At 54.3% G+C, this 19016-nt stretch overlaps 2 protein-coding genes and 1 long non-coding RNA gene across 4 annotated transcripts in view; 1 reads left to right on the plus strand and 2 right to left on the minus strand.

Moving 5' to 3' along the window:
• STX18 (syntaxin 18) overlaps window positions 1-11561 on the plus strand; it is a 117170-nt gene extending 105609 nt beyond the window's left edge. For both annotated transcript variants that reach the window (XM_032333815.1, XM_032333816.1), the window contains exons 8-11: window positions 5989-6047; window positions 7442-7511; window positions 9821-9901; window positions 10619-11561. In XM_032333815.1, coding sequence (XP_032189706.1) covers window positions 5989-6047; window positions 7442-7511; window positions 9821-9901; window positions 10619-10714 — 306 coding nt within the window. In that variant the 3' untranslated portion in view covers window positions 10715-11561. The remainder of the gene's footprint in view (window positions 1-5988; window positions 6048-7441; window positions 7512-9820; window positions 9902-10618) is intronic.
• LOC116584871 lies at window positions 242-5983 on the minus strand. Its single transcript, XR_004283356.1, has 2 exons — window positions 5792-5983; window positions 242-1939 (listed from the first exon to the last, which is right to left on the minus strand). It is a non-coding gene; the product is annotated as an uncharacterized LOC116584871 (long non-coding RNA).
• A 240-nt stretch (window positions 11562-11801) lies between the features above and the next one.
• Window positions 11802-19016, minus strand: part of NSG1 (neuronal vesicle trafficking associated 1) — a 28522-nt gene continuing 21307 nt past the window's right edge. Inside the window, exon 5 of the mRNA XM_032333817.1 lies at window positions 11802-13233. Within this exon, the coding sequence (XP_032189708.1) occupies window positions 13030-13233 (204 nt within the window). The 3' untranslated portion in view covers window positions 11802-13029. The remainder of the gene's footprint in view (window positions 13234-19016) is intronic.

Genomic DNA, 19016 nt, shown 5'->3' on the forward strand with positions numbered 1-19016 from the left:
GAAGGATGGTTAGACCTTACTCCCTTCTCCTATAACCAAATGATGGCAGAAGTTTCTTAAAATCTCAGTTTCTCTTCAGTTTGTACAGAATTTTATTAATGAAAGTAATGATCTCACGTTCCCCCAAATAATATGACAGAACCCGCATTTCTTTGCTGGAGAAAAAATATGCATAGCTCTGTCCCTTGAATGATTGGTATGCCGGCAGAATTTACCTTCTGTTAGGTTTGGGTTTTTTTTCCCCTTTTATACACTTCATAAATGAAGTAGCTTGAGTAAGAGTCAGAAGTTTGCCTTTCTCCTGTAGGAGGTGGTGAGCAGCAGAAGTTTGTTAACCTTTGCTGATGCCTGACACTTAGAAGCCTCTAAAAGCATGCTGGGATGGGCCAGAGAAAGGCTGGCAGCAAGGACATCCGTAATCCACTGATGCCCTATCCCAGCAAGAGATGACAAAAGTGTGTGGGCTCAGGGACTCGATAGAGTCTGTTACAAATCCTCTTTATATCACTGTCTGTCGGTGTAATTTGGGCCAAGAAGATTTGCCTCACTGGACTTGAGTGTGGCAAGAACCACCACCCCACAGAATTGCTGGGAATGCAGAGTACCTGGCAGCATGCAGGGTCCATGGGAGCTGCTCAGCTCGTGTTGGCCCCAGGGCACACCTGCGTTCACTGCGCCTCTCCAGAAGGGGATGTAGACAACGCAGAGGAAGAGCAAAGGGTCCCAACATTAGGCTTTTCTGTACTCAATGACTGCTGGTGCCCCATCCTTCCACTTCCTTGTTGGGTCCTGAGTCCCTGTCTGTAAACGTGCTACCAACCGTTCCCAATCTGATCCCAGGATCAGTGACTGAAGCCATCGGAACCAGCAAGACCTCCCTAATTTGTTCGGAGCTCCTGCAAGTGGATTGGGCAGAAGGAGGTGACACTCAGAACTTTGAGGGCTGCCTATTTAATGCTCACTTAACCTCTCCCTTAATTGGGAGTGATGGCCAAGTTCTGTGTCTTACAGTCTGGCCAACCCAAATCTTACTTAATACACTCAACCCTGAACATGAAAAGAAGCAGGGCACTATTGGTTTTAAATTGGCAAGTGTTATAGCAAATTGTGGTCATAATTCATAATCACTGTTTTGGAATTTTTCCTCAGGGTAAAATAATGAATTAAGCCCTATAATACCAATTTAATTCATTATTTCACCCATAGGAGCAGTTGTTACATGTTTCAAAATGGTTGCAGAGTGTTATATGGTTTGCACAGTAAATTTCCATTTATAACCCATGATGCAGGTATATTAACGTTTGAGTTAATATAAGCAGATGTTTTGTGGTCAGGCTGAGTGAAACCAAATTGTTTTCTGATGTTACTTAGAGAAAATACCTCCTTTTCTAAGGCTGCAGTCATTCTTCTTGCTTCAAGTGAAACCACCTGCATTAATTGATATATTCCTCAGCATGATTTTTAAAGACGTGCGTGTGACTTCTGTTCTCAAATCTGTATGAAAGGTGTCCCTAGCCCCTGTTCCCTGTGCTAGCCCCCCTGGAAGCACCAGGTGCCTGGTTGGCAGGGCTTGTGATCTGTGGCTGCCCTCCTGGTGAGAGTTGTTGGTAGAATCTGGGCACTGCACGGCTGAGAGCTGAAGTCCACACCTTGGGGAGGTTTCGGGTTCACAGGGGCAGATGTAGGGGTGGAGGTGAGAGTCACAGAGCCATGAGTATGAAGCTGTTTGGCACAAAGAAATCCTATCTGGAAGACCCCTGAGAGGTCCTGGGCCAAGGGGACAGAGTGCTTTCTGGGCTGAGTCCCTGTGGGTTCCAGCCCCTGTGGGTTCACAGTCTTCTGTTCAGTTTGCTGCTCTTGCGTCTTTGCAATGCAGATAACCTCTTCTGGCCTCGTTTTATACTCAAAGGCCTTTGTAGGAGTGATTTTCTTTTTAAAACTATAGTAAAGAGGATTAGATTAGAAAAGGATTTCTGTAACAATGTATTCACAATGTGGCTTTGTAGCCTTTAAACCAGATTATAAACCCTTTTGGGGCCCCCTATTTGGAAGTCTAACTGACTTCTAAATGGAGTTAAGCGGTTAAATAATAGTGCCTAACACGCATGTAACACACACCACATGCCAGGTACTTGAGCGTTCGTTAGTGTGTGCCACCCGTGTGGTAGGTTCTGTTGCTGGCCCCATTTAATGGAGAGCTCCCATTCCTAACCTTTAAATGTGGTGCCTTCCACTGTGGTTGAGGGGTTGGGGGAGGTTGCTGGGGGCGTTGGTCTGTGCTGAGAGCAGACGCTGCATTTTGGTGTGAGACCAAACAAGATGGAGTGGAAAGAGCCATGGCAGGAGGCCCACAAAGCCTGGCTGCTGTCATGCCTCTCGGGCCCTCCTTGTCCACCTCACCCATCATGTAGGCCTCACATCCCCCTCTCCAGTGCCTCACAGAGATGGGTGACAGGTATCTTAGACCCCCGGGGGAATTTGCCTTCCCAGGGCCTATAGGTACCCCTGTCCTTGGTGCTGACCATGGAGCCCAGGCCTTGCTAGGTACCACTCCTTGTGAAGTCCCCATCCTCCTGGGGGACAGATGCCAGCAGCTGCCAGGGAGCCCCAGTGACTGTGGTATAAATGTTTCTCATGCTGGAGCAAGTGAGATGACCTCAAGTCACAGCGGCTCTCTAAAGTTTGAAACCAGAGAGGTGGAAGTGGCCTTCAGAGCATTTCATGACTCATTTTGCAGATCTGGAATCTCACTTCCAGAGAAATTAAATAATAATAACTTGCACTCAGTGAGAGCTTCCTGTGAGCCATGCACTTTGTAAGCCACTTACATGTATTCACACATCTTCCTCTTAAGAACTGCTAACTAGGGCACCTGGGTGGCTCAGTGGGTTAAAGAACTGCTAACTAAGTCGTGTTAGCATCCCATTTTAGTGATGAAGACAGGCACAGGAAAGTAAGCTGCCCAAGGGTGTCCAGCTTAGAAAGTAAAGGAGCCCTCCTTCCCCACCCTTGGCATCATCACCACTTCTCTTGACGAAGAGGCCTGGTCACATGACAGGCCAGTGACCAGTCCAGGGTCATCTAGGAGTTGCCACGAGGCTGTAGGGGCTGGCTCACTGAAGTCCCAGGCATGTCCCCAACCAGCCCCTGCCGGCCAGCATTTGCCACTCCCTGTCTTACTCAGCAGATGAGAGGAGAGGTGTATGGGTTTGCCACTGAGACAGCTTTGGAAACTACCCTGAGATCTGGTGCAAGGAATGTTGTCAGCAGCCTGGCCACTGCCTCATCTGCCCGAGCGAGACCCACCAAGTCTCATGAACTGACCACCTTGCACTTGGCTGTGGGAAAGAGGTTTTGTTGTTTTGGAAAACACACTGTCATTGTAACTTCCACCCCAGTGGAAGCCGCTTTCCATGAAGGTCTTGGCCTCGGCGAACCTCTCTCCTCAGCGCTATTGCCGCTTGATCCCTTGAGGCATTAGTTTCTCCCACTTCCTCCAGGGACTGGATGCTTGCCAGTGCCCTTAAGAACCCAAGGCTTGAAAGGAAATGAGAGCCAGAATCTGGTCCCACTTCTGAGCAGGGCTGGCAGGAGTCTTTCAGAGGTAATAGTTACCTGGAGGCCTAGAAGGATGTGCAGCAGGGGCCACGTGCCCTGGAGTTGGGGTAGAAGAGAGAGCTTTGTTCCCAGGGGACATTCCCGTAATAAACCACCTCAAACCCCTAGTTAATCTTGCTTAGGAACAGTTTAAAAAGCTTAAAAGGGCTGATGATTTAAAAGGACAGGGCCATATTTTGTCTTTAGAAAAATAAGAAAATGCCACCAGCAAAAAATAAAAACCCTAAGTAGTACCTGGGAGAATTATTGAAAATAAATTAGCTCCTACAGGCCGAAGTAATTGTATTTTTTCCTTATTAACTGTTGACCGTTAACTGAGTTGATACTTTCAAAGTCAGAAATGAAGTTTCTATTCCCGTAAATAACTGGCTGCACGCATAAGGAGAAGGGCCATCTGGGTGCATTGTCAGCAGCCAGCAAGGCGGCCTGCTGAGGGGGTTAGGGCGACCCTGCATGTGCTTCCCCAGCACTTTTCCCTTTCTACAAGCTGAGCCAGCCCCCTGCGTCCGTGGTCTTCTGACCCAGTGGGTCTGGGGTAGAGCAAAGGTGTCTTGGTGTTCGAACAAGTAGTGGGGCTGGGGACCAGTGCCATGGAGTGTGTCAGGCCCTGCCCTGTGCTGAGAGGCCAGAGAAGAAGCCTCCGACCCAGGAGGGAAGACGCCAGAACGGGGGCAACAAGTGCAGCTGATGGGCCAAGTGCAGAGGAGCTTTTGATAAGAGATGGAGGAAGGTGATTCATTCTGCCTCAGGTGCCTGGTCACTAGGAGGTGCCTAACAAGCTCTCCGCCAGCCTGTGCAGAGGTGGGGGGCAGCGGGCCACAGGAGAAGGCCACACCTCTGCACTGATCTGCAGGCCACGGGACAGGGCTGGTGTGCTGCCAAGTGACATGACTGGCATCTTAGTTCACTTTGACCGCTCAAGGAGTGGGAGACAGACGAGAAGAGACTGAAAGATGATGAGGACAGAGCTTAGGTGCCAGCAAAGAATGGGTGCAGCAAGGGTGTGGCAGATGGGACAGAGGACACCCGCGTGGAGGGCTGGAGGGACGAGTGGAGGACTGTTAAGAGGCCCTGCCCGTGCAAGTGACCCCACCCCCACCAACCCGTGTCTCCAGTGAGTGGGAGTAAGCAAGGCACAGGGAGGACAGGGAAACCCAGGGAGGGGTGAGGAGGTGTAGCAAAGGCAGCAGCCTGGGCAGGTACAGGGGTGAGCGAGCACAGCTGCTTCCCTTCCTGTGAGGGAAGCCGGAAGGAGTGGCAGGGAGACCGTGAAGTGGGAGCCGGATGGAGTGGCCGGGAGACTGTGAGTCCCTGCAGGAGCAAGGGGTAGCGGGATCTTCAGTCAAATGGCAAAGCCTCTGGATGGCGAGAGCTTGCTTCCACTTGTTCCCTGCGCAGCACCTGCCACAGACAGATCCTCAGAAAGTTTCTGTGGATGCAGCTGCAGCTTTAACAGATGTGAAAGGAAGAATGGGTGTGTGGCCTTTTCAGAGTTGGGTTTGACTCCAGTCCCACAGGGACCGGAGCAGCTCACAGTCCCACAGGGAGTTGGGGATGTGCACAGCTTCTGACAAGGCCTGAAATATGCTAAGAGATGTTCAGAAGGTGCTAGGCCAAGGTTAGAAAAACTAGCTTCAAGCCTGGGGGCCCGGGGTAGGTCACGGAGAAGTTGGCCTTTGGGCTGGGTCTGTGGGAACCCTGCCCCAGGGTTGGGTGGGCATGGGAAAGCGGAGTGCGTGGTCCTGTAGGTGAGGGGGAGGAGATCGGCTGGCCCCACACCATGGCGAAGCTTCAGACACACTGTCCTTTGTTGGGCCAGAGTCGAGCTGGAAGAATGGCTGGGGAGAGCTGTCTGCTTCACAGAGTCAACGAGCTCCCGCGTGTTAGGGCAGCATCCTTACCCGAACTGCATCCCGATGCCTGATCGCTAGCCTGAGCCCTGGGAACACGGCTCCTCCGTCTCCTGGGCCTGTGTTCTGATCATGGGGTTGGCCAAGCACAGCTCTGAAATCACACTGCCCTGCTCTCAGCTAAGCTGCTGGACCTCACCACTCCACTTAAAACAGGTGGCCCCAGCGGCAGACAGCACAGGCCTGTGGGAGCCAGAGGAGAGCAGGGGGAGGGATGACAGCTTCTCCCCACCCCCCCGCCCCAACCGTGCCTCCAGGCTCACCTTCGTGGGCATCAGGGCGGCTCGCAGGTGGGGACAAGTCCAGCCGCAGGGATGTTGTCATGCTGATGCTGGAAGGAGGGACTCGGTGGCGATCCTCAGAGGGCAGATCAAAGATTTCTGTGCAGAGGCCTTGCTAGACACTTGCCTCTGGCTGTGTTGGGTATGACATCACCCTTCATGTGTTTGTTTCCTCACAGTTTGAACAAGAAAACCAGCGCCTCATTGGTGAAATGAATAGCCTGTTCGATGAAGTGAGGTGTGTATGTGGTTTCTCCGGGCTGCTGGCCTCCGTGATGGCTTTCCCAGAAATGGGGAATAAATTCACTTTGGTGCCATGGTGTCCACTTGTGGCCCTGGCCACATGCACCCCCCCCCCAAGCCATTTGGAGGTGAAGGCAGATGCCCAACTTTACTGACTTCCGTCACCTTGTGGGCCCCCCTTTCGTCACCCCTTTCCTGCTGTTCCCAGTGACCTCAAGCAGATTGCACCAAATACTGTGGAGGGGGAGCTCATGGGGGTTGTTTGTGCCTCATGACTCCCAGTGAGATGAGGGCCTTGTGATGAACCACCAACCAGAGGCAGCCTCCTGCACTTGGCTCTGCCAGGGTCTGTGTGCTCCCCCAGCACCGGGGTCGGCGGCACCAAAGGCAAGTGGCTGTGTTTGCCCATGTGAACCATCGCTGGCTGGTCCTCAGGGGAAGCATTTTGGGCCTGTTCCCCCAAGAATGTTTGAAGCATCTGAATGGGAAGCCCTGCTGCTCTGTGGGCTCATCCCAAGAGAAAATGCCTCCCGGCACTGTACCCACACAGCCCTGGGGACTCTGCATGCAGATGTTTCCCTCTGACAGCACCCGGCCCGTGCTCTTCTGTAGCCTTTGTCTGTCTTCCGTGGGCCTCCTGGTCCTTGTTCTGACACTCCACCCTCACCACCCCTGTCCCTGTGCACCTCGCTCTCCCTTCCCACACCTCGAAGCCCTGGGATGATTGGCTGCCTCTTGCCCTTACACAGCAGGCCTCTTGGGCTGGGAGCTCATCCTCATTTCTAGGCCTGATCGAGCCCCCAGGCCACCCCTGGGACACCCTTGCTGCCCCTGAACAGGAAGCCCAGACACTTGGTTGCTGAACCCAGATAGATTTTTCAGACGGAATCAGTTTTTCCTTTCAACAGGAAGTTGGTTAGAGTGGCAGAAAGACTCTCCCTCAACCTACTGAGCAGTAACAAAGTTGAGTTGTCAGCACATTCTGGTGCTTTCTTTTGAATCCCCACCATGTTACTGTGGTTACTAGGCTGGGTACAGGCCTTCTAGAAGACTGCCTTTTGTAACCGGGGCATGGACTCCACGCCAGGGCCCTGCGGGTCAGCTTCCAGGGGAGGACGTGGTTCCAAATGGCACAATACCCTCCAAACTGGGAGACTTAAGAGGAGAGACGAGAAGTAAAATGTATGTCTCCTCCCCCAAGCTTGACACGGTGCCCCGTCCCTCTCTCACGGATGACACGCTGTCCCTTTTCCTCTCTGGAGGCTGTGGTGGTGTCCCCTCCATTTCTCACTTAGACAATCCCTTTAGAAATGCATAGCATTCTTGTTAGAACTACCAAGTATTAATGGTTGTCTGTAACGTCTTTTTTTTCATTCCCCCCAAATGAAGGCAAATCGAAGGGAGAGTGGTTGAAATCTCCAGACTCCAGGAGATATTCACAGAGAAGGTTTTACAACAGGTAAGAAAGAAAAAAAAAAATCGTTGTTCAAAGTGTTAGCTTCAAAGAATGAATGTACTGTGAAGTCCAGCCGTTCCTTTTGAGCTGGCCTGGTCTCTGCACCCGAGCACCCAGAGCCCTGTGCACGCGGCCCATGGGTGCTCAGAGGGCTCCTCAGGGGAAGGCCTCCTGTCCCCCTGGTGCAGCCTCTGTGCATGGCAGGGACATCTCTGCTCTCGGGTGGCCCAGACCCAACTGAGGGCCCAGCCAGGCTGTTTGGTGGAGCACACGAAGGTGGCGGGAGTCAGGTCGCTCTTCGTTCTCATGCCCTCAGGGAACCAGGCCGGCCCGCTGCCTCTGCAGGGCTGTGACCCTTGCAGGGCTGCTGTAAGTCTCAGAGGTGGGCCCCCAGAAAGCCCCCAGCACAGCACCTGCTGGGGAAGTAGCTTCTGAGTCGGCCTTTCCGAGAGCCCAGACTTGGCCCTCTCCGAGTACCAGGTCTGTGCCCTCAGGTGTCACATCCACACAGCAAATAGGATCATTCTTCTAAGAGGATTTTATGTTATGTGTACCTGCCTCCCCTGCTGAAATTTCTCCAGCCAGTAACGCAAAGCTGTTAGAGACCTGCTCGGTTTGTCCTTTTGTTTATAATACCCACAGACCATGGAAGAGTTTCAAAGACAAAATCACTTTGGTCCATTGTAGGAAACTGGGCTCATTGGCTTAAGATACCCCACTCCCAAAACCTGTCCTGAACCTCACAGCCAGAGTCGAGTCATTGTAAATTAGTCATTGTAAATTACATGAAGCCTAACAGTTTGGAAGTTCAGGTTCATAAGAGCTGTCCTTTTAAACAGCCCGCTGAAGGAACTCTTCAGGCGTCTGTATGCTAACCTTCACATAGATGCCTCCTGATACATACAAAAGTGAAGTCAGCTGTCCCTGTCAGAGCACACGCCTTGTTTCTAGAGGCATCTCAGCATGGGAGGAGAGCTCAGAGGTCAGGGAGGGTCAGACAGACTGGCTCCAACCCAGGGTGCCCTGAGCTATGCCACCCTCCACAGAGCGGAGCAGGTGTCCCCTGTGTCACCCTTAGAGCTGGTATAGAGGTACACATGCCTGGCTCATGGCAGCCTGTCAGTACATGGGAGCTAATGTTTGTACATTTTAACTTCTCCCTTTTTTTTTTTTTTTAAAGATTTTATTTATTTGACAGAGATCACAAGCAGGTAGAGAGGCAGGCAGAGAGGAGGGGAAACGGGCTCCCCTCTGAGCAGAGAGCCCGACACCGGGCTCGATCCCAGGACTCAAAGACCATGACCTGAGCCAAAGGCAGAGGCCCAACCCACTGAGCCACCCAGGTGCCCCAGATCCCCCTTTTTTTTAAAGATTTTATTTATTTACTTGAGAGAAAGAGAGATAATGACAGATAGCAAGAGCAAGCACAACCAGGGAGGAGAGGGAGAAGCAGGCTCCCGCTGAGCACGGAGTCGGACATGGAGCTCCATCCCAGGACCCTGGAACCATGAGTTGAATGGAAGGCAGAGGTTTAACTGACTGAGCTACCCAGGTGCCTTAGTTTTGTGTTTTGTTTTCTTTCCTTTTCTAAGAGAGACACAAAATGGTGAAGCACAAAGCACTTTCCTGGAGCTGACGTGGGATTTTTTTTGTTTTGTTTGTTTTGTAATTTTTTTTTTTTAAGATTATTTATTTATTTATTTATTTATTTGACAGAGATCGCAAGTAGACAGAGAGGCAGGCAGAGAGAAAGGAGGAAGCAGGCTCCCTGCTGAGCAGAGAGCCCAATGTGGGGCTCGATCCCAGGACCCTGAGATCATGACCTGAGCCAAAGGCAGAGGCTTTAACCCACTGAGCCACCCAGGTGCCCCAAGGAGCTAATGTGTTTTAAAGCATATGCATTTGGAGGCATTTGTCTCTGGACGTCCAAAGAGTAGAGGAAAGAGTGGAAGAAAAGCCCCTGGCTTTTCGTGGCTACTGTGTAGCAGGCAGCTCTCATGTTTGTCCCTTCTTGACCAGCAAGAGGGACAGCAGGTGGCAGCTGGGGATACATGGGGCACAGGCACTGGGTTCCAGTCCTGGTCCTGCCACATGCTTGCTGTGTGACTTCGGGCAAGTTACTAAACTTCTCTGAATCCTAAGTTTCCCTTTTGCAAAATGGGGCTGCTGCTACCCCTCGGGGCACTGTGAGGACTCGTAGGCTCATGTGTGTAAAGTCCCATTCCTCCCTAAGTGGCAGCTGCTGGCTTCTGATGTCTGTACACTTAGGGAAAGAGAGAGTGTTTTGGTCACCTGTCACTGTCCTTCCACAGGAAGCCGAGATTGACAGCATTCACCAGTTAGTTGTCGGAGCAACTGAGAATATCAAGGAGGGTAATGAAGACATCAGAGAGGTGAGTACTCTTGGGCCCCCCAGGTCTCCCCAGTGTGGCACCACGTCTGGGCAGCAGCCACCGTCTTGCTGGCTGCCTGAGTGCCTTGCTGGGGCCCAGCCCCCAGGGCTCACCTGATAGCACCACACAGCCTCATCTCCATCCCCACCAAACCCTGGGCCCCCACTATTACAAGAGACATGACTCACGGCCCTCCAAAGGAGCAGTGAGAGGCATATGAGGTCACTCTTGGCAAGGGCTGGACCAGCTCCTTAAAGCCAGGGGTGGGCTCCACTGGAGAAGCTTTTTGAAACCGCTCCCTACCCCAAGGGCCAGAGCCTTGGTTCCTGTTTTTTGGGGCCACCACGGTGGACTCTGTCCTCTGGGTACGGTGCTCAGGCTGGGTTAACATGGGGCCACCACTGGCACTGTACTCCCGGGGGCCGCGGCCTGGCCAGTCATGGTCGGTGCACTTGGTCTGTGCGTGTAGTTTTAACTCTGGGACACACGTGGACCGTTTCTGGGTGTTTCCTGGGAGAAACAGGGAAATACCTGTTTGCCTACAGATTCTAGACCCACTCTGTGGTTTTGCCTAATAATTACGGCCAGCATAGGCTCCAGCGATACACTGCTCCCACCCAGTGGAGGGGGAGTGTGCAGACAGGCGGAGTGCTGGAGGGCTTTGAAACCAGGATCCCCTGTGACGCAAATCCCTGTGCGCCTCCCCACCCCTCCCAGGCCATTAAAAACAACGCTGGCTTCCGAGTGTGGGTCCTCTTCTTCCTGGTGATGTGCTCCTTCTCCCTGCTCTTCCTGGACTGGTATGACAGCTAGCCTGTCCTGGCTGCTCCTGGCGGATGGCGCGTGCTCAAGGGTTGCCGGGATCGGAGCAGGACTGTGAGATTTCATCACTGCGCTGTTCAGGGGGGAGGGGGCTGGGACAGAGGCACACTCTCACAGAAGGAACACCCAGGCCTGTGGTTTTAAGCCCATTTGGTAGCGGAAAGAGAAAATAACACAAGTGGAACGTGGCCTATATAGCAGCAATCCTGACTTGAGGTGGGTGAGGTGGGGGTGAGGGGGCTCACTGGCTGCACCTACAGCTGGAGGCCCGGGGCTCAGGGAGGCTCCTGCCTTGCCCTTCCAGTGGCTTCGGGGAGAAGTGCCGGTTGGTAACTTCTCACAATGATCATTTCTTTGTTTCCTGTGGCTTCTTCTCTGCCTGAGCCCTGTGATAGCCTCACTATATTCTAGAAGCAAACCATTGTGCTGTTAATGTAATAAATGCACCTAGAGCTACTTCGTGTCCTGTCAGTGGGTCACAGAAGTGCAGCGGACACCTGCCTGCTGGGTGGGGAAGAAGGGTGGGGACAGACTCTGGGCACTCGGGGGGTGGGGGGGCACTGGAGCTTGTGTCCAGAGCTGGAACCTAGCCTACGGCTCCCCGACCTGTGTGCCTGACCCTTGAAGAAACAGGAGCACCGGTTTGCAGTGGGAAGCTCGAGACTTCTGGAGCCACTTCTGTGCAGAAAGCTCGCTGGTGGTCCGTGGGGCCCCACACCCATGTGCGATACTGACTGTCACGCAGCTGCGGGCTCCTTGTGTTCCTTGTTTGCACAGAGTGGAAGTGTCAGAAGTTACCTGTGAGTGAGTTTACAGCCAATAAAACATCTAGATGGTACCAAGGGATGTGTTGCCTTAGCGGTGCGCATACATGGCCTGGCCACGCTCACAGACGTGTGGTCCCCGCTCGCCAAGGGACCTCGCAGCCTTTACTGCATGCGCAGCTCAGGCTCGCTACCTGCCTGACTCCCAGCCCCAAGCCCACAGCCCTGGTTTCAGAACACCCTTGATAATGAAATCGGGTTTTGGAAACAGTAATGGAGTCGACTGTGATCACCATGCTTGTTTGCAACAGGTCTTGCACTAGTTGTCATTTATTTTTGATCTACTAAAAAACAGTGAAATGTTTGACATGTCCACCAGAAACAACACATTCAAATAACATGGAAGAAAATGTCTGTGAATGTCTTTTTTCTATTTAATCGTCTTACATACTTATCTAACTGGCAATTTTGTAAACATATACTTTAATGTCAAGATTCAGGTTGAAACATCATCATTTTCTTACAAAGATTGTGAATTGAAATGTCGTCATTGGGTTTGCAAGTTGCCATACCAGCCCCTCTCAGCCTTCCTGCCTGCTTCTACAGTAAAGGAGTTCTGGTTCACAAAATAAGTCAGTCTTGGCTCCCCAGCAATTACATTTTCACTTTTCCAACACAAATAAGTTTTGAAAACCAACTTGCTAACAGGGCTACTGGTGCAAATTTATTCCTAACCAAAGAGAACAAAAGACCAAAGCGGTTCTGTTACTATTCAACACGTCACAGAGCAGACGGACTACCTATGGGGGGACAGAGTCCTGGAGCCCGCAGCCCAGGGACCACTCTTTCCACAGCCTCACGTGCGCTGGAGCGAAACATGGTGCTCTCCACCCAAGATGCCAACGCCGGTGGGGCGGGGGGGGAATAGAGACCCCAAGTGTTCGGCAGCGGGACACGTGCACACATAGGGATGAGCACAGGGAAAGAAGGGGTGCATCCACTCCCGGATGTCCTGTTTTCCTTCCTTCTCTATACCTTTCCCTACTGTGCGTCTCAGCAATGGCACTGTTGCTGCCTGACTGAAGGTTGGAAGAAATTCTGAAGGACAGCTTGCTCTTAGCAACGTGGGATCACTCTGAATATGGCTGTGGACTAAGGACTGCAAATGGTAAGGGCAGGGGGGCGGGGCATGTAAAATAAATCAATTCCACAAAATGCATTATTTGTCTGAACCCAAACCCCTTGCATATCCAGTGTAAAGTTATTTTTTGATAGCTTCCAATAAGTCCCAGTAAAGTACTAAATGAAGATTCCTTAACATGGAAAGTGGTGTCAGAGCTCTTTAAGCAACGCTGATATGCACTTGGTTTTATGCCCATGAGTGGCCGGCAGCAAGTTGTATTTGCAAAGCAGCATCAGCAAACAGAAGCAGTTGCACCATAAATGAGTAACCTCTAAAGTATCGGTAATTATATTTAATGAAACGTCCCTCCGAGTCCCTTGGTTACCTTCAAGTGACACCTAGTAAGGAACCTGCCCGTCTCACTGAGCGGACTTCTCGGCGGCTTCAGTCTCCTGCTCAGACAGCTTCTCTTCCGACAGAACAGACATCCAGGGGGAGACCGAGCGCGTGATGCTCTGCTTGGCCAGGTTGTAGTGGTTGATGACGGTGTAAAACTTCTCCCGGGCGCTGGAGTCTTGCTCCGCATAGTAGCTCTCCAAGCCTTCTGGAATGCACTGCGTGTTCTGAAAAACAAGAGGCCACTGAGACGTGGGCACCGAGGCTGGAGGGGAGGCCAGTGTGTGTCTCCAGGTAACACCTCACAGATGTTTACCGAGCACCTTCCCAGGGCCGAGAGGAGAAAAAGAAGGATCCGCAAAAGCAGGAAGGGGTCCTGCCCTTGGCACAGCCCAGCAACCACCAGACACCGATTTAGGGAGGTGACAGGGTCAACCTCCCTAACAAGGCCAGGACACAGCAGTCCTTGGGCTCCTGGGGCATGTGTGTAATGACTTTGGGCCTTCCTGCTTCTCTAAAGATCTCACCCTGGTTGTCATTTATCTTCCATCTACCAGAAACCGCCTAGTCAAATAGTGAAGGGAGGGAAGTCGGAAAGGCCTCCTGGGAGCTAGGCTTTTAACAGGGGGGCGGAGGGAGAGCGCTGGAGGCAGGGGAGACCGGCCTCGAAGACAGTCCACAGCAGCACGAGGAACACACTGGGAAGAGTGGCCTGGGTCCCAGAGGTCCCACACAAGGCCTGCAAGGTCCTGTGAGGGAGCAGTGTGACCTTGTGATCCAGAGAGCACCAAGATGTCCCCGAGGACCCCAGACAGCATGCTGGGGTGGGGAGGGGCTATCCCAGACATCTGTTGACAAAGGAAGAGGCTCTGCCCCCTACAAGAAACAGAATCCTGGGGAGATACGGGGTGGGGAGACCATCAGCTCCATCAGCTAGTCAACGGTCTAGGACCCCCAAAAGTTAAAACCCTGCACCCCAGGCTGCCTTTCCTTATCAATCTAGGAGCCAAGCTAGGCCACTGCCCCACCACGGCTGATGTGGCCAGCCCACACGACAAGAGGTGGAGCTCAGGCCCACAAAGGAGGTGCGTGGGGCTGTGGGTTGTCTTCCACCAGCCATCCCCCCAGAGCTAAGCAGGCACTTGGCGCCCAGCTAACATGTCCCAGCTCTCCTGGCTGCCAGGTGAGGCCATGGGACCACTGGCCAGTGGGACAGGAGTGGATGTTGGCTCTCTCCCGCGGCCCTTTCTTGGCTGCCTTTGCCCAGGGAAGAATACCTTGGGAGCTGGCAGGGCAGCAATGAGACAGAATCGGGGCTCCAGGATGACCTCACAGAACCTCACCGCCTTCCAGCTGGCCCTTAACGTGAGAGAGGTCAACTTCCACCTTGTGGAAGCCATGTTAACCTGCGTGTCTAAGCAACCAGAGCCACGCGTGAACACCATGGCGCCTCTCTCAGATGGTGAGGGGAGACTGCAGCTAAGATGGGTGCCTGGCCTTGGCCACCTCCATGGTCATCAGGAAGGGTTTCAACAGCCCAGATTCTCCGCCAGCCCCGAGAGGTCTAACTCAGCACATTTGCCTGGGAGCCATCTGTATGTTCAAACATCCCAGATACTCTGAGGCTCAGTGCCCTGAGTGCCATCTCTCTGGCCTGTCTTGGCCGTAGCCACCCAACTGGCAGGTGCACAGCCAGGACCTAAAGCCCAAGCCCCACCCACAGCACTCCGACCACCTCACAGGGCTCAGCAAGAAGCCCAGCTGCTCTAAGTGTCCATTCACCTCCCCCGGGGCAAGCACCATGTGGACACTGACAGGACCTTTGATGACCACATCTCTGGGCACCTCGGGCCACTGCTAGGATGGCCAGCCACGGCTGCTGCACCGTGGATGTGGGTGCCAGGAGACCCCAGGGCCACCCTGGGATGCAGCCGGGGAACCCCCTCCAGGAGCCTCGCCCTGGTCTGGGGCCAGCTCTTGCTCAGTCTCTGAAAGCTAAAGGCAGATTGGGGTGGGGGGCTGCTCCTTGAGGTCTTCTGTAGATCCGAGGTCCACCTGCCATCTCCCTGGCAGAAGAAAACGGACTGGGGTTTTTGCCTCCCACGCTGCTGTTCTCCCCTCCTGACCTTCTCTTCATCCCTGACAGCTTGCCAAGTGCTTTCTGAACCAGGTAAACACCACAGCCTGCACAACTTCCTCTTGGGGGACAGACTGTAATGTCCTCTGAACCCAGAGGCCTCCCCAGCGGGCAGGTCCAGGTCCTGGCGGTTGCCTGGCGTCCAAAGCAGAGGCACAGGGCTGAGCACTTGATGCTTGCCACCCCAGCCGTGGAAAAGCTCCTGTGCACTCAGACGTGGCAGCCTCTCATGATGAAGGTCCCTCTCCCCCAGGATGCTTCTTCCAGGACGCTGGGCACAGAAGTGTCAGTGTGAAGTGACCAGGCACGGCTGAGGACCAGCTCTCCCACGGGTGGACTGCCCAGCATGCCAGGCACTGGGGATGCCAAAACACCAGGCCGAAGCCCAGGCCACCAGCCCTGCTAGCCCCCTGCGCCCACCCTGTGGCCCTCCCCTGGGAAGCCCAGGCTCTGTGGCTCCAACACCAGGAAGTGGCAAGCCTGGCCTCTCAGCAGAGCACGGTCAGTGCCTGCTTGGCGTGGCTGGTCCAGTGCCTGGCCTGCAAGGGACTGCTTCCTCACTGGTGGATCTGGGAGGGTAGTGAGGGGGTGAAAGGTCAGTGTGGGCTGCAGGGACGCGTGGAGAGCACTGGGGTCCAGCACAGTCCACAGCATGTCCACGTGTCTCTGTTGCCCAGGCCAGTGCCTCGTGTCTTTTCCTGCCTGGGCGACTGAGAGAGGCTCCGAGCTGCTGGCTGGTTGGTTATGGGACATAGTCACCACGGGCCTTCCCTTCAGCCCAGGACTGTCTGCCCCACAGAATACAGGCCTCCTGCCTCCTCCCTGCTCCCTACTGCCCGAGATACCAGGATCACAACTACCTACCGGCCCTCAGGGAACACAGGGAGCCATTTCCGGGAGAGGACAGTCTGCAGCGTGCTGCCCACCCCAGTCTGCCTGTCCAGGGTGTCAGTGGGGGCAGCGGGAGCCATGCCCTGGAAAGAGCGTGACCATGGAGGCCTGCCCATGCCATAGGTCATGTCTACCGCAGCTCCTTCTGCTCCCAGCCTCAGCTCCCCTGCCTACGACATGGGGCAGGGGAGCCCCACCTCCTGGGTGGCCATGAGGACCAAAGGCAGCGACGGACCGCTCAGGTAAGAAGCTGTGATATGTCCGTGCTCACACAGTGGACAGAGAAGATCAAAAGCTGTAGGGGCGCCACCAAAGGGACGCCTGCATCTCAGCAGCAGCTCAAACCCGGCTATGTCTGGGGGGAAGCAGCGGCGCCCGTCCAGCAGGGCAGGCAGCCACCCTGTCCCCAGCCAGCGCTGCCACCGGCCCTTCACTCTGTCCTCCCCTCCTCCACTCGCCAGCACAGAGTCCTGCAAGAACCTGGGCCATGTGATCCTCCACGCCAGGCTAGGCTGGGGCCTCTAGACCTGACAGCATGTCTCCCCTCCCCCTGCCCTCTGGGTGCCGGGCCAGGGAGGATGGACGGTTCTGCTGCTGCCCACGCGGACTGCTGGAGGAACCTGCGGGGAGGCACTGAGGTGGGCTGGTGGTAGGCGAGAACCCCAGTTCTGGGGGGAGCCTGAGGCCAGGGGCTCCCAGGAAGTTCTGACCCAGCCTGTCTCAGGCCAGACATTGCAGCCTCATGCCCCTCTGTGGGCGAGTGTGGGGAGGTCACCAAAGCTCCCTGCACCTCCACCCTCAGATAGAATGACCATCGGCCCAGCGAGGTAATCCAAGCAAGCGCGTTCCAAGCAGTCCCTGGCCCATGGACAGCGTTCATCAGTGTTCCTCGTGCACAGGTGAGAACATGCACCTTCGTGCACCACAGTGAGACTGTGTGTGGACAGTCTACAGGAAATACCCACAGTTCAAAATGGGCAGCTTGGGCAAGTTCCCGTTCCTTTTAAAGCCTGTCCATAGTACTCCCATAATAACTTCAAGGTTTAGGAAAAAAGCAGAAACCGAGCATCCCCGCAGCCCCTATCTGCCTGCCTAAATCCCCCCATGACGCTCCCGGTGGGGGTGGCCTGCACCTCCTCACCCACAGCACAGGCGGCTGTCCTCAGGCTCATGCCAGGACTTCTGTGGCCCCTGTGGGGTCCCTCTGGCTCTGGGGGTCCAATGGGACCCCCCTTAATGCACACCTTCCTCCCACCCCCAGCTTTAGCCAAGAGCTTTTAGACACAGACTAGCAGCTCCTCAGTCCTCCCAGCCAGGGTTTCCAGGAAGGACATCTGCCCCCAATTAGATGGAAAGGCCAGTGGAAAATGCTCAAGTCCCGGGAGATGCAGTGACAGAACGTTACCGGACTCTCAATTCCCAAGGCTGGCTGGGCCCCAGGCTCACCCACAGAGCCTCTGAATACCCAGAGACCTGCCCTTCCCCCTGCAAGGGCTCCTCTCGTGGACTCCACCTGCCCAGCCTAGGTTTTCCAGCAGAACTGGCCTTGTGGGCTGGGCAATTTAGCCTGTTGCCTCCTCCACGCAGGCAGCTTGCCCTGGTCCAGAGAGAACAGTCCGAAAGCAAACCCTGGGTTCTCCCGATGGAGTTGCCAGCCCTGGTTGTTTGTAAGCAGTCTGCCCAGTCCCCAGGAAGCTGTCCTCTGTGCACCCTGTTCCCATCAGGGCACCACTCCTGCATCTGCTTTCCTTCCTCTCCATGACATCAGCTACTCTGCTTCACCCAGCTCTGGACCAGGTCCTCCCCTCCTCCTTCCCTGTACCCCATCCCCCAAGTCGTCTCTCCGTCCCCAGCACCCTGAGCAGGCCAGACCCTTCTCTCACCCCAGGCTCCCTGCAGCAGCCTCCTGGGTCATCTCACCAAACCTCCAGCCTCCACAGGCAACCGAGTGGCTGTGTCCTCACTTCCCCCTTGCCCTCCCCCAGGGCCTTTGCCTGGCCCATAGATGGCTCACATCCCCCTGCCCCCAGTCTTCCAAGCTAACCAGACCTGCACAGCCCTGCTGTCCCTTGTGCACCGCTGCTCCCCAGCCAGCTTGGGTTGGCTCTGCCAGTCTCCAGCGTCTGCTAATGAGCTTGCTTGATCAAGGGCATCCCTCCCCTCCTTGAAGCCCCCAGGACCTCTGGGTTGGCCTCCTTTAAACCATGGCATCTCCTGAGCTTCCAAGCAGACCATAACCTCTCCCAGCCCATCCAGGAGGTGCACAGGTTCATTGAAGGCAGCATGGGCGGGGGGGCACTAGGTGCCCCACACAGTTGCCTCACTGGCCTCCTATGAGCTTTGCTCAAACTTGACCACTCTTCTAGAAACTGCAGTCCCCAACCCTGCTTTGCTCTTCTATTTTCCATCGCTTATAACCTAACTCGGTGTACAACTGACTTTACGTTTCTTTTGAGAATAGCAGGGAGCTTCCCAAAGGTGGGGACCTTCAGCCAATGGGTCCTGGCTGGAGTTCAGCACCCAAATAAGAGCAGTCGCAAGGGGCCCACGGCAGGCATGACATAACGACATACACAGCAGAGAAAGGGCTGAAAGGCAGCGTGAATTCTGGCTTCGCCAGCTAACTCATGCGAGAGTTCTGTGGCCCTTGAATCACCCAAACCGAGCAAAGTCACCGGGTCACAGGTGACAAACCAAGCCTGTCCGTGTGTGTGCTCAGCGTGGGCCACTCCTGCTTTAGTTCTGGCAACACCAGATCCAGGAAATCATCCTTTTCCCTCTTCACAATGGCTCTGGAGAGTTCAGAACCAAATGTGGGCCCAGATGCTTAGTGTGTGGGAAACAGGAGCAAGTGAACAGCGAGGCCATCTTACTTCCTCATGCTTCACCTCTTCCCCCTCACCTCTCCCCACACCCGCCCTTTTTTTGTCTTCACTTAATCCTTTTGCCCCCGGTGTATGCTTCTGTACTCCTTGCAGACTT

Source organism: Mustela erminea, chromosome 2 (genome assembly GCF_009829155.1).
Source record: "Mustela erminea isolate mMusErm1 chromosome 2, mMusErm1.Pri, whole genome shotgun sequence".
In the NCBI taxonomy this organism is placed as follows: Eukaryota; Metazoa; Chordata; class Mammalia; order Carnivora; family Mustelidae; genus Mustela; species Mustela erminea.